Below are 15,504 nucleotides of genomic sequence, written 5' to 3' on the forward strand. Positions count from 1 at the left end.
TAATGTTGCTATTTTTAATCCTGTTTTAGACAAATATTTATTAATTATGGAAGCCTTGTCCGAATTTGGTACACATATATACCTCTCTCTTTCGCTGGTTGTACAGGGATCTTTATTCTCTTTGTTTTCAGTTGTTATTTTCTTTGCCTTATTCTTAAGCCTAATAAGGAGCCCTTCAGGATAACCCAGCTCTTTGAAAGTTGATATGATATATCATATTTCTTGCTCTAGGAAGTTGTTGCTGCAAATTCTGAACGCTCTTAAGTAAAAACCAATAATCACACCAGATTTGACCCTCATGCTGTGGGCTGAAAGGTAGTGAATGAAATCGTCCTTATTGGTGGGTTTTCTGTAAACAGAAAAACTGACTCCTTCTTCTTCCCTCCAGATTACCGTATCTAGGAAAGGTAATCTATTGTCTTGTTCCTCTTCCACCGTAAATTGGGTATCCTTATGGACTTTGTTAAGCAATGTTAACTTATTATTTATATTCGTGCCCTTTGGGACTATAACTAGCACATCATCAACATACCTAAGCCATGTTGAGCCTCTACTCATTATTCTTATAAAGTTATCAGTCTCTAGTGTTTCCATATACAAACACGCCATAACAGCACTTAGAGGGGATCCCATGGCCAGTCCCTTATGTTGTGAGTACTCTTGTCCCTCGAAAGTGAAGGCACCAAATTTAACACAAAGCTCAACAAGATTGATGTAGTCCTCCCTCGGGATCGGTAAATTTTCTTCGTTGATGTCTTCAGATGCCCTTTTTACCGCTTCTATCGCTCCTTCCACGGGGACGTTGGTGAATAAGGACTTCACGTCGAAGCTCGCCATCTTCTTGTTGCGGAAGTCCACCGAGTTGTGTCGTTGTATAAGGTCCGCGCAGTTACGTAGGTGTGCTCCATTTATTGAGCCTAAAGCGTTGGAAAGTGGTCTTGCTAGTCGCTTGGCAAGTGCATGGGGAGCGCTTCCTATACCTGATGTAATGGGGCGCATCGGGATGTAGGGTTTATGGGTCTTGGGGAGCCCTCTCATCCTTGGCGGGTTCGGGTTTTCTTCCAACAAGTGCAGCAGTTTCTTGCCCTTCTTGGATTTCCTAAGTATTTTCCTTGCCTCCTTGTTGAAGTTCTTGGACGTAACATTGTTGTATCCTTGGTATTTCTTCTCATAGGTTGATGTATCACTTAGGAGGTTCATCATCTTCACACTGTAATCGGCTTTGTTCATTATAACCACACCCCCTCCTTTGTCTGATTTGGTGATCATGAGGCTATCATCCTTGCGTAGGTTGTTTAAAGCTTCCCGGCAACGCTTAGGTATGGCACTTGACAATATCATGTTCCATGTCACAAAAAAACTAGATTAAGTATATGTTCACTAATTGATGTAACTCTGTCTACTTTATTAAAAAGTTTAGCATATTCATCATAAAAAAATAAATAAATAAATAAAATTTGCATTAGCACTAATTTTATGCACTGATTCCAAATATTTTCTAAATTTGTCCATAAATATGCCATTGCTTGTATTTTAAGGTCTATAAAACCACTATAAAAATAAACTTCTGTTCACTCAGTTCAAAGCAGACTTGTTACTGTTCAAAACCTTCACATCTTCCCACTGCATCCACCTTCATTTTCTTGACTGAATTTGAAATAAAGATTCCCACCCCATCACCTCTTCTACCACTCCTTGGGATATGCAAGAAAGTGTGAATCTCAAGGTGGTGTCACACAGGGCAAATTTCTCCCAGCATGCTGCCCGTTCTTGCTGCCAGCTGCACAGACTGACCAGTAAATGTCATGCAGGTCGTTTTCTGCTGTCAGAAAGAATGCAAAACAGCTGTGGTGCTGGACTTGCTGGGAATATTTGAAATGAAATGATTTTCGTACTATAACCTGTGTATGTAAAAAAATAAATATTGTCATACTTTGAGTAAAATTGTCTACTATAAAACTTAGAAAAATTAAGTGTATGTGTCAGTGTGTGTGCTTGTGATTTGATTGTGTGGTACGTGAAATTGTTTATAGCACTTATTTGACAACTGTAGCTGGCAAGATACACAATGTGTTATGATGAGCCCCACATCATTTTGATGGAGTGTGAAAGCTTGGGACAAATTTAATTGAGCTATAGTGGATCCAGACTATTAATTGGTATTTGGGGTGTTGGCTGTAGGACCTGTTAGCAATGTTGCCACCTCAAACCCATAGTGATTGACCATGGCCAGTAGGGCACAGCCATGGCCTGTGGAGACAATACCACAAGGCCTATATGAGTTGCCAAGTAGAGTGGGATTTCTAACAGTATCCTTGTTTCATCATAAAAAAAATAAAATAAATAAATAAATAAATAAAATGCAGTCCTATATAATAACATCTATTTTTTTTAATAATTAAGGCAAATAAAGTGGCTGAAGAGATGCTGGCTCAGGGTTTTTTGTTAGAACAATGAGAAACCAACACAAAGGCCCAGTCCCAGTGTGACACCAAACTTGCTGTGTCACCGATCTCACCAGCAAAAACAGGCAGCATGCTGAGAGAAATTTGCCCTTTGTAACAGTGCCTTCAGGAGTCATTTCCAAGCCTTAGCACTGTCATACTCACCTAAGCAAGTTTCTGCAAGTGCTAATATATCAAAGTGTTTATTTCTTATAAGATTACAAATATCTAGTCTTATTATTCACAGATTAGACATTTAAAAAACCACCTTTTACCATCAAGCTACTATTATTAATATCCATGTTCTGTTCTAATTCTCATCTTCCATATTTCTTCAATCAGCACCTCAAAGCAATTATCACTGGCTGCATGATTCATATCAAGCTTTCTAAACCTCATACAGTTGATGCACTTCTTGTCAGTAGACACACATTCCTTAGGATTGTGGCTTCCAGCACACTTGAAGCAGCATGGATCCTCTCCTCAAGACATCACAGTAGTTTTCTTCATATATCCAGTACATGAGCAGTAGTAACACTGAATAGACATCCCAATCCAATATGACTTTGTCATGATGCTTATAAATCATCTCCCTTATCTTTGGATTGCATCTGAAAATGTAGTGCTTGGTATTCTCTGCAGCAGGCTTACTGAAAATTTCAAATTACTTCTTAACATCAGTAATATCATGTAGCTAGTGATTCCTTTCAATGAGATTTTCAATATTTTTTTTCTTTATCTTCCTCTCCATGAACATTACAAATCATTATATTAGGCTTTAATTTCCTCACAGTCTTTGTTGTAACATTGCTAACATTCTTGAACTTTTCCAATGCCTCATCTCTCTTTCCTTCATTTTTCAAAATTCATAACAATGTCTTCCCCAGGCATAAATTTTGTGTAAATTATCTGTAGATCTCCCAAAATTTGTGATACTTCAGTCTATCTATAAATCACTTTATTATTATCATTATTTGATTTAGCAACCAGGTTTTTCTTTGAATTCTTCCTTCCCTTCCTCTTAACATTTGACCACATACAGTCTGGTTCATCATCAAGTGAAACAGCAACACACACTCACTCAAGTTATTTTGACAGCATATTTAATTTATCCAAAATACTATCACATATAACTTCTCTTAAATCAGCCATTGCTTTTTTCAGTGCAACAACATTATCTTTCACACTGTTCAACTCCTGATAACAAAAATCACATGACCAAATGATTGACTTAATAAGATTGGCTTTGACTTCTTGAAGGTAAACACATTTCAAATGAACCCATCTGGTGCTTGTTTCACAGCCAATCCATTTATTAGATACCCCCTACTGTTTCTGAACACACATCACACTTAACCATGAGTAATGGCCTTAATGATCACTTGCTTTGCCACATTCCTTAAGACCATAAAAAAGTCAGAGCAGCATAGCAACACATCTACCTGTCATAAGCTAGCTAAGTTAGCTTATGTCAGATTAGGTTAGATTAGGTTAGGTTAGATTTGGTTAAGTTAGGTTAGGTTCGATAAGTTTAGATTAGGTTATGTTTGGTTAAGTTAGGTCAGGTTGGTTAGGTTAGCCCACTCCTCTCCCCCATTCCCCTGGCCAGGAAGTGCAGGGAGGGGGATGAATTTCACTTTATAGGAAGTTACAAAATGTTAGGTTAGGTTAGTTTTACCTTATGGAGTGTGTCCAATAGGTTTTTTTTTTTTTTTTTTTTATGTAGGAAGGACACTGGCCAAGGGCAACAAAAATCCAATAAAAAAATATGCCCACTGAAATACCAGTCCCATAAAAGGGTCAAAGCAGTGGTCAAAAATTGATGAATAAGTGTCTTGAAACCTCCCTCTTGAAGGAATTCAAGTCATAGGAAGGTGGAAATACAGAAGCAGGAAGGGAGTTCCAGAGTTTACCAGAGAAAGGGATGAATGATTGAGAATACTGGTTAACTCTTGCATTAGAGAGGTGGACAGAATAGGGGTGAGAGAAAGAAGAAAGTCTTGTGCAGCGAGGCCGCGGAAGGAGGGGAGGCATGCAGTTAGTGAGATCAGAAGAGCAGTTAGCATGAAAATAGCGGTAGAAGACAGCTAGATATGCAACATTGCGGTGGTGAAAGAGAGGCTGAAGACAGTCAGTTAGAGGAGAGGAGTTGATGAGACGAAAAGCTTTTGATTCCACCCTGTCTAGAAGAACAGTATGAGTGGAACCCCCCCAGACATGTGAAGCATACTCCACACATGGACGGATAAGGCCCTTGTACAGAGTTAGCAGCTGGGAGGTGAGAAAAACTGGTGGAGACGTCTCAGAACGCCTAACTTCATAGAAGCTGTTTTAGCTTGAGATGAGATGTGAATTTTCCAGTTCAGATTATAAGTAAAGGACAGACCGAGGATGTTCAGTGTAGAAGACGGGGACAGTTGAGTGTCATTGAAGAAGAGGGGATAGTTGTCCGGAAGGTTGTGTCGAGTTGATAGATGGAGGAATTGAGTTTTTGAGGCATTGAACAATACCAAGTTTGCTCTGCCCCAATCAGAAATTTTAGAAAGATCAGAAGTCAAGCGTTCTGTGGCTTCCCTGCGTGATATTTTTACCTCCTAAAGGGTTGGACGTCTATGAAAAGACATGGAAAAGTTCAGGATGGTATCATCAGCATAGGAGTGGATAGGACAAGAAGTTTGGTTTAGAAGATCATTAATGAATAATAAGAAGAGAGTGAGTGACAGGACAGAACCCTGAGGAACACCACTGTTAATAGATTTAGGAGAAGAGTGACTGTCTACCACAGCAGCAATAGAACAGTCAGAAAGGAAACTTGAGATGAAGTTACAGAGAGAAGGATAGAAACCGTAGGAGGGTAGTTTAGAAAATCAAAGCTTTGTGCCAGACTCTATCAAAAGCTTTTGATATAATAATAATAATAATAATAATAATACTTTATTGCTCTTACAGAGAATTTGTCTTGTGCTTGCCAAAGTATAAAAGAGAAATATAGAAGTATAAAAATTCTTAAAACTATCAGTTACATCTATTAAATTCTCAATCATAAACTATCAAAAATAGAACACATTAAAATATTAAAAACATTAAAAGTATTGCTGATGTCCCTGAGTGCTGCCTTCTTTTACAACTGTTGATTCCCATTCAATATCCTGATACTAGATGGAACATACGACTCCCTATACCGAGATATTCGGCCCTGCACAGATCTCCATCTTCTGCCAGATGGTAACAATTCGTAACATGTGTGCAATGGGTGACTGGGATCTTTTATTGTGATATTGCTTCTCTGAATAACCGCTCGTTTATACAGTTCCAACAATGGTTTTGTATTTTTTACTTTTAATCGGCTACATTTCTTTATTATCTTGCTTAGTTTACCTTTAGATTCCACAGTACTATTTCCATACCAGCAACATATAGCAAATGAAAAAACTGATTGTAGTATACTACTGTACAACAAATCCATTATCTTACTACCAACTTTTAACTTGCATAGTTTCCTAACAAAAAACATCCTTGAGTTTGCCTTCTTATATATTTTATCTATGTGAGAGGAAAAGTTGAGTTTATTGTCTATGATCGTTCCTAAGTATTTGTATTCTTCTACTACTTCAACAGTTTCATCATTGATTTCCAAAGGTTCATGTTGTACGGGAGTCTTACTAAAATCAATAATCATCTCCTTAGTTTTGTTAACATTTAATTCTAAAAAATTATCCCTGCACCATGTACTAAAATTGTTAATTTCTTCTCTATAAATAACATCATTATTTACACAGAGAGAGACAATGGCAGTGTCATCTGCATATTTGAATATCTTAGTACACTCATTTTGACTTCTACAATCATTTGTATAAAGAGAAAACAGTAGTGGTGACAATACGCAACCCTGGGGCGCACCTGTGTTTGTTACAATTGAGTCAGAGATCTGGTCCTTAAGCTTTACATATTGCACCCTACCTACCAAAAACTCGCGTATCCATAGAACAAGTGGTGGACTCACGTTAAGACTTATAAGTTTTCCCATTAACACATGAGGTTGTAATGTGTTGAAAGCACTTGAAAAATCAACGAACAACACCTTAGCAAAGTGTTTACTGGATTTGTTGCTTACATTTTCCAGAAATCGAAGTATATGATTTATAATTGATAACGTAGCATCTTCCACGCACCTATCTTTCTTATAGGCAAACTGATAAACATCCATTTGGTCTTTCACTTCAAGAAACAGGAACTTTTTAATAACACTTTCTAAACATTTCATAAATATACATGTCAAGGCTACAGGTCTGTAATCATTATAACCTTTAGGGGTTTGATGTTTTGGCACTGGAATAATTTCAGATGTCTTCCACAGTTTAGGTATATAAGATTGATCCAAGGAACTCTGAAAAATTCTGCATAAAACTAGAACCAACTAGTATTTACAAATGCTTACTACCTTAGCACTTACTCTATCAGGCCCTGCCGCTTTATTGCTCTTAACTCTTTTCAAACTTTCTAGTACATCCTCACACGTTACAGTAAATATTCCATGTTCCTTGTTATATAAAAACTCAGTAAGGCTGTTCTGTTCTGAAGAATAATCCTGGACATCAAATCTACAATAAAACTTATTTAATTCATTGCAATAATCCTTTAAATTTGTAATATCTGGACACACGGATTTCTTAGTCATTCCAGTAATGTTACGCAAACCTTGCCAAGCTGCCTTTGTATCTTTCTCAAACCAATGTTCTATTTTCCTTTTGTATTTTTCTTTTTCCATACTAATCATATCATCAATTTTCTTCTGAATGATTCTTAAGTTGACTCTATCATTTCGTAACCTACATTGTCTTTTGTCCAAGGCAACAGCATAAGTTTCACCAAAATCTCTAAAAGAGGATGACCAAGACTGAGTAAGGAAAGCCAGAAGATCACCAGTAGAGCAGCCTTGACAGAACCCATACTGGCGATCAGATAGAAGGTTGTGAAGTGATAGATGTTTAAGAATCTTCCTGTTCAGGATAGATTTAAAAAACTTTAGATAGGCAGGAAATTAAAGCAATAGGATGATAGTTTGAAGGATTAGAATGGTCACCCTTTTTAGGAACAGGTTGAATGTAGGCAAACTTCCAGCAAGAAGGAAAGGTAGATGTTGACAGACAGAACTGAAAGTTTGACTAGGCAAGGTGCAAGCAAAGTTTGACTAGGCAAGGTGCAAGCACGGAGGCACAGTTTCGGAGAACAATAGGAGGGACCCCATCAGGTCCATAAGCCTTCGGAGGGTTTAGGCCAGCGAGGGCATGGAAAACATCATTGCGAAGAATTTTGATACATGGCATGAAGTAGTCAGAGGATGGAGGAGAGGGAGGAACAAGCCCAGAATCGTCCAAGGTAGGGTTTTTAGCAAAGGTTTGAGTGAAGAGTTCAGCTTTAGAAATAGATGTGATAGCAGTGGTGTCATCTGGTTGAATTAGAGGAGGGAAAGAAGAAGGAGCAAAGTTATTGGAGATATTTTTGGCTAGATAACAGAAATCACGAGGAGAGTTAGATCTTGAAAAGTTTTGAAATTTTCTGTGAATGAAGGAGTTTTTGGCTAGTTGGAGAACAGACTTGGCATGGTTCTGGGCAGAAATATAAAGTGCATAAGATTCTGGTGATGGAAGGCTTAAGTACCTTTTGTGGGCCACCTCTCTATCATGTATAGCATGAGAACAAGCTGTGTTAAACCAAGGTTTAGAAGATTTAGGACGAGAAAAAGAGTGAGGAATGTACGCCTCCATGCCAGACACTATCACCTCTGTTATGCGCTCACCACACAAAGACGGGTCTCTGACACGGAAGCAGTAGTCATTCCAAGGAAAATCAGTAAAATATTTCCTCAGGTCCCCCCAACTAGCAGAGGCATAACGCCAGAGGCACCTTCGCTTAGGGGGATCCTGAGGAGGGATTAGAGCGACAGGACAAGATAAAGATATGAGATTGTGATCGGAGGAGCCCAACGGAGAAGAAAGGGTGACAGCATAAGCAGAAGGATTAGAGGTCAGGAAAAGGTCAAGAATGTTGGGCGTATCTCCAAGACGGTCAGGAATACGAGTAGGGTGTTGCACCAATTGCTCTAGGTCTTGGAGGATAGCAAAGTTGTAGGCTAGTTCACCAGGATGGTCAGTGAAGGGAGAGGAAAGCCAAAGCTGGTGGTGAACATTGAAGTCTCCAAGAATGGAGATCTCTGCAAAAGGGAAGAGGGTCAGAATGTGCTCACTTTGGAAGTTAAGTAGTCAAAGAATTTCTTATAGTCAGAGGAGTTAGGTGAGAGGTATACAGCACAGATAAATTTAGTATGAGAGTGACTCTGTAGTCATAGCCAGATGGTGGAAAACTCGGAAGATTCAAGAGCGTGGGCAGAAGAGCAGGTTAAGTCACTGCACACATAAACGCAGCATCTAGCTTTGAATCGAAAATGAGGATAGAGAAAGTAGGAGGGAACAGAAAAGGGGCTACTGTCAGTTGCCTCAGACACCTTAGTTTCAGTAAGGAAAAGAAGATGAGGTTTAGAAGAGGAGAGGTGGTGTTCTACAGATTGAAAATTAGATGTTAGACTGCGAATGTTGCAGATGTTAATGAAGAAAAGCTCAGGGGGGTGTCAAGACACTTAGGGTCGCCGACAGAAAGGCAGTCCGACCTGGGGACATTTATGGTCCCCTCCCCAGATGGGGACTCCGAGGTTGGTGTAGGAATCGCCATGATGATTTTAAAATTTTTGAGTGAAGGGTGTGTGTTATTAGGTGCTTGTAGTTTTGTGTGGAGGAAGAGAGTTGTCTTTAGAGGGCAGGCTGTGACTGCCCCCTTGTGTTGTGAGACACAAAGGGTAACGTTCAGTGAGGTCACAACTAGGTTTAATGATAAGTTCACAGCACCCCCTGAACAGTGCTTTGGACCTCACTGGGAGTAATTATCGTTTTGGTAGGTGTCTACTGCCTCCTCCTACTTAGGGGTAAAGGAGGTTGAATTGGTTAAAACTGCAAATTTATCAAAGATTTCATGTGAACAGGATAAGAGCAGTGGCTCTGCATTTTTGCCAGAATATGGACTGAAAAATCTATTTTACTCTAACAGAAAAAAAAAAAAAAAGCATTTATACTGTAATTTTAGGAGAATGCAGTTATCCCGATAAAGATTTGTTTTATTAACGTTGCTCAAACTTAGACAAGAACATTTTAATTCTTGGTGTTTTTTGGTGCTTAAGATATTTTTTTTTCTTGGAAACCTGTTATGTTAATGCAAATGTGAATTTTGTCGGACATGAATTCAACAGATTTCCAAGATGGAAAAAAATCTCCATTTAAAAATGCATCAAAATATACCCAGAATTAAAATGTTCTTGCCATTAGCCCAATCATAACCATTCACAGGTAAATTTTCAACTTTACACCTGGGCATTCAGTCTGGCAGCGACGCAGATGTTCACTCTCCAACATGGCAGTATATTTAAAATAAGAAACCAAACCTGACCAAACAACCAAACATGTGGTGCACCCAGACTGAGTCAAAATGGTGCACTGAGCTACTGGTAGCTTATTTCCAGTTTTTAACAATAAAATAAATAAAATAAATAGTCTTTGAATTTGATTTAAAAAGCATTTCCATAATTGTTGAAGATTTATAAAAGATATATGACAAGCTAGTTGTGTTTCATAAAGTATGAAATTATTATTAATGGCACATTAAAACCTAACCTAACCCTACCTTTGTTTTGCTTATCTATTTATTTATTTATTTTTTTTTCATGGTTAAGTGAAAACTTCAAATAACTAAGTATTCTGATTCATGGAAGGGCTAACCCCACCCCGCCCTGCACAGCTCTGGCAGCTGGCCAGCAGCGAGTCTCATGCACTCAGAGGGGGAGGGTGTAGCGCAGGGATGCGTCAGTTCATTAACCTTTTACCTTGTTTTTTTTTTTTTTTTTGCTTTAACAAGTTTCTAAAAGTTGATATTGTTAATCTGGATATCAGGTCCATGTTACATAGAAGCATGAAACTCACATGCCATGCAGAAGGGTCAGTGACCTTGCTGTAAACATTAAACACTTACGGGCACGCGTCTACTATGGCTGTAATAACACTCGAGAGTGTTGCGAGATTCGACATTTTCTAAGTCCAGTGAGCTCTGCACCAGTCAAGAGTAAACAGTGATATTATTTTCTTTTGTTTATAACTGGGATTTGTGGAAAGCAGCATATTAGAATTTCATGGTATCTATGCAGCTGATCTCTCCAATCACGTGCTGCCACTCATAAGGCCATTCCTGAGGCCACCAATTATGCCTTTCCACAGTAAATTCAGGTACGCTTTACATTTGCTTTAAAGACATGTCATGTGTTCTGATAGAGCCACACTGCCATTTATTAATATTGTCATGGGACAAAATTGCAAATCAGAAAAAAAATAAAAAGAGGAAGGAGAAAATATCATCCAAACAATAATAATCCCATTAATTTTTTTATAGTTTAAAGGAACAGTCATGAAAATAAAAATTTACTTGCCTCTTGGTTATGTAAATAAAATTTTGTATATACTTTTGCAATCAGTAAAATTTCAGAACAAGAAAATTAAATGAAATTGTAAGCCACAAATTGTTAAATTAGACATTGACTTATGGAGAAGAAGAAGGCACACACAGGGTATTATCCTTTGGTTTACAGGGCAACTGGAAAATAATCATATTCCTGGTTTCTGCTGGGCCAGTCACATGGAAAATCCCAATCACAAAATATTGTAGATTAAGAGAAAATATGCCAGAACTGATAATATTATGTATTTTGAGAAAAATTCTTTGTAAATATCTAGATCCAAAAATTATTAATAGATGGTATTAGAATCCACGGGTATGTGGGACCATTAGCAAAAATGTTCAAGAAAAATTTGTTAATGTAGAAGGGATCTAAACTATTAAGGATATTGCAAAATTATGTCTTATGGTTAGCAAAGGACTAGTTCCTGGGACATACAGCGGTCAGTATTTAATGCTGGGCGTGAGATTTTGGTGTCAGAGACTGATTGACATTGCTGTCCACAAGTATGTTCATCAGGGCACGAAACCCTGGATTCTTTAAAGGTTTTGTTCATATGAAAATAACCATTCTTGTGCCTATATGTATTAATTATTTGTGCTAGAGATTGATTGACATCATTGTCCATGGAAGGAAGGATGTAAGATTCTTTTTGCCAGTTATTTATTTATTTATTTGATTTGATTTTTTAAATTAATTAATTAATTAATTATTATTATTATTTATTTATTTATTTATTCATTTATTTATTTATTTTATTTTTTTATTTTTTGAGGGAGTAAGAAACAAAATTTAGGATGTAAACAGATTAGGAAAAATTTTTCTGGATAAAGTAGTGGTCAAACACTACTGATACACACACACACACACACACACACACACACACACACACACACACACACACACACACACACACACGCTTGAATGTAACAACTACACAATCTGGATGTTTTCTACCAAAAATTAAGGTAAACTCCTGAGGCACCAATTAATTGTTATAACATATTCATTTAAATATTATAATAATGAAATGATTAGTTATCATTGCTCCCAGTATAGGAGGTCCCACAACTCCAAGGTAACAGAAGTAATTTCTAGAAATATCATTATGAATTTGAAGGGAGAAAAAATAATTTGTTATTTAATTTAATTTAATTTAATTTGTGATTAACCTAACTTCAATAAAACTCAATATGGCTGTCATGGAGTTTTTCCAGTGCCTTATACATCCCTGGCTAAAATGCTACCATATAGAGAAAGTTCAAAATTATTTGGCAGAAACAAAGACTGGTGGCAGCTAATCTAGTGTTTATTTATTTACATTAATAACAGCTAAGTCTAAGTCAAAACTAAGTTGAAGAATAAACTAAATCAAAGCAAAAGTACTTCAATACCAACTTCAAATGAATATCCCAAAATTTAATCAAACCTTTTAATTAAAACTGAAAGAAACATCAATCTACATTCAAGCAACTTACCCCTCCCCCATGACAATATGACTACCCAGTGGAGAGAGGTGAAGCAAACAAAGCCATTGTTTGGTAGGAAAAAGTTACTGTGTGGGATATTAAGCAATGGCAATGTTTTATGATGCAATATACAGATATAAGGAAGAGGTTTCCTGTGTTTATTAATGAAGCTGCCAAACTGTATCCACCTCCATCACCCTGAAAACCTCCACACCAATTACCACACGAAAATTACACTGTTGTACCTTACCCTCTGGTAAGGCATAATGGTGTAATTTTTGAGGTCCATCATTAGGTCAGATTATGTTAGGTTAGATTAGATTATGCTAGGTTAGGTTGGGTTAACGTCTTAGTGGGGAGGAGTCCAGGGGGATGTAGCTCCCGAGGTTAGGTTAGGGAAATTCAAAATATTAAGGTAAATTTCCTTAGATTTATGAACTCCCATATTTCACTTCCCCCCCAACCCCCGATTCCCCACAGGCCCCGAAGCTTGAGGGGCCTGTGAGGGAATGGGGGGCGGACTTCTTACCAAGAAATCAAGAAATACCGTTGATATATGTTGCATGGTACTCTACAACCTTAATTCTGTCTGACATGTATTAACCTCGGGAGGAGAGGCAAAGGTTATTTCCATATTATCCCGAATCTTAACCGTTATATGGATATTAACCATTATGCTGCCAGAATTCAAACTAGTCACAACTGTTTAATACTGAAAACCCTGATGTGTTTGAAACTGTCTTTCTTTTAATATCGACAAGGATATACTGATATTTTGAGATGAAATCCTGATTACCAATCGAAAGTTACTGAAAGAAACCTTTAATTTCCTGAAGACAGGCTATAGTATAAAAATACTTACTTATCAGTTTATGAAGAGACTGACTACAAAACACATGATCTTGATCTTGATGATACAGGTGGCTCGAGATCACTCCTAAGCTAGGCCTTTGTATCGGCAACTCCTGTAGAGGGGGAAAAAAAAAAGAGAAACGAACAACATCCTCTACACTAATTGTTCTTATATCTGGCACGCCACATTCTCTCCATAAACTCTTTCACCGCCTCAATCATCCTTTCATTCGCCTCTATACAGTCCTAGTAACAACACCATCCACTCCTTTCTGTCTTCTCCACTCTTTCATTCCTATCATGCCCCAACTCAGTCAGTATCACTTGCATCATCTCATTCCTGTCTCTGGCAAACTTCACACATTCCAGCACCACATGTTTCACCGTCTCATCCTCTCTCATGTCACACATCTGGCACACTTTGCTACGGGACTCAGACCATCTATAACTCCTTGCGTTCACATCTGTACACTGTGCCCTCGCTCGGAAGAGATCATCGCCCAGGCTTTTCCATCATACCACCTTTCATACCTCGGGGCCTCTTTCTCCTCGTACCATTCCAGGGTCTTCTTTCTTTCCATCTCATTCTTCCATTCATTCAGTCCCTCACATTTCACTTCTTTGTCTATCTCATTCATCCATTTTCTCACATCCCATTCAGCTCCCACTCTGCCTCCTCTTGTTACCACCCATTCACGCTCATTTTGATTCTTCCCAGTCATTTTCATCGCCCACACAACCAGTAATCCATTCCTGTCTGTCATTCTCATGCACCTCTTCCTCCATTTGCTTCCACTTTCATTCCACAGATACACCTTCCTTGCTATTCTTGCATTATCCATTCTCTCAAGCTTAATCTTGCACCTAAAGGTGCTCCATCCCATATCACCTAACATGGCTTCAACTGCTGTGTACCTCGGTGCACTCTGTGCCATCCTTGCTACTATATTCTGGCCCACTTCCAACTTATCAATTTCACTTTCATTCCATGAAATCACATCCATACCATACAGGAGGAGGTAGTAGACACCTGCCGAAACGATAATTACTCCCAGTGAGATCTAATGCACTGTTCAGGGGGTGCTGTGAAATTATCATAAAACCCAGCTGTGACATCACTGAACGTTTCCCTTTGTGTCTCACAACACAAGGGGGCAGTCACAGCCTGCCCTCTAAAGACAACTCTCTTCCTCCACACAAAACTACAAGCACCTAATAACACACACACCCTTCACTCAAAAAAATTTAAAATCATCATGGCGACTCCTACACCAGCCTCGGAGTCCCCATCTGGGGAGGGGACCATAAATGTCCCCAGGTCGGACTGCCTTTCTGTCGACGACCCTAAGTGTCTTGACACCCCCCTGAACTTTCTCTTCATTAACTTCTGCAACATTTGCGGTCTAAGATCTAATTTTCAATCTGTAGAACACCACCTCTCCTCTTCTAAACCTCATCTTCTTTTCCTCACTGAAACTCAGGTGGCTACTGACAGTAGCCCCTTTTCTGTTCTTTCCTACTTTCTCTATCCTCATTTTCGATCCAAAGCTGGATGCTGCGTTTATGTGCGCAATGACTTAACCTGCTCTTGTGCCCACGCTCTTGAATCTTCCGAGTTTTCCACCATCTGGCTACGACTACAGAGTCACTCTCAAACTAAATTTATCTGTGCTGTATGCCTCTCACCTAACTCCTCTGACTATAAGAAATTCTTTGACTACTTAACTTTCAAAGTGGAGCACATTCTGACCCTCTTCTCTTTTGCAGAGATCTCCATTCTTGGAGACTTCAATGTTCACCACCAGCTTTGGCTTTCTTCTCCCTTCACTGACCATCCTGGTAAACTAGCCTACAACTTTGCTATCCTCCACGACCTAGAGCAATTGGTGCAACACTCTACTCGTATTCCTGACCGTCTTGGAGATACGCCCAACATTCTTGACCTTTTCCTGACCTCTAATCCTTCTGCTTATGCTGTCACCCTTTCTTCTCCGTTGGGCTCCTTCGATCACAATCTCATATCTGTATCTTGTCCTATCGCTCCAATCCCTCCTCAGGATCCCCATAAGTGAAGGTGCCTCTGGCGTTTTGCCTCTGCTAGTTGGGGGGACCTGAGGAAATATTTTGCCGATTATCCTTGGAATGATTACTGCTTCCGTGTCAGAGACCCGTCTTTGTGTGCTGA

General features: G+C 38.7%; 2 protein-coding genes across 8 annotated transcripts in view; both read right to left on the reverse strand.

The window, feature by feature from the left end:
• LOC135106431 (mpv17-like protein 2) overlaps nucleotides 1–13,485 on the reverse strand; it is an 84,429-nt gene extending 70,944 nt beyond the window's left edge. For 6 of the 7 annotated variants that reach the window (XR_010271294.1, XR_010271296.1, XR_010271299.1 and 3 more), the window contains exon 1: nucleotides 13,330–13,484. The gene's annotated coding sequence lies outside the window, so the exon portion shown is untranslated. Of the gene's footprint in view, nucleotides 1–13,329 lie in introns of all 7 variants that reach the window. The other variant, XR_010271301.1, reaches the window with a different exon arrangement.
• LOC135106189 (uncharacterized) lies at nucleotides 214–1,341 on the reverse strand. The gene has a single exon (XM_064014966.1). It carries the CDS (start codon nucleotides 1,339–1,341, stop codon nucleotides 214–216), a length of 1,128 nt encoding a protein of 375 aa, XP_063871036.1.
• Nucleotides 13,486–15,504: the final 2,019 nt, after the last annotated feature.

The sequence above is a fragment of the Scylla paramamosain genome, chromosome 13 (assembly GCF_035594125.1).
Source record: "Scylla paramamosain isolate STU-SP2022 chromosome 13, ASM3559412v1, whole genome shotgun sequence".
NCBI lineage: Eukaryota > Metazoa > Arthropoda > Malacostraca > Decapoda > Portunidae > Scylla > Scylla paramamosain.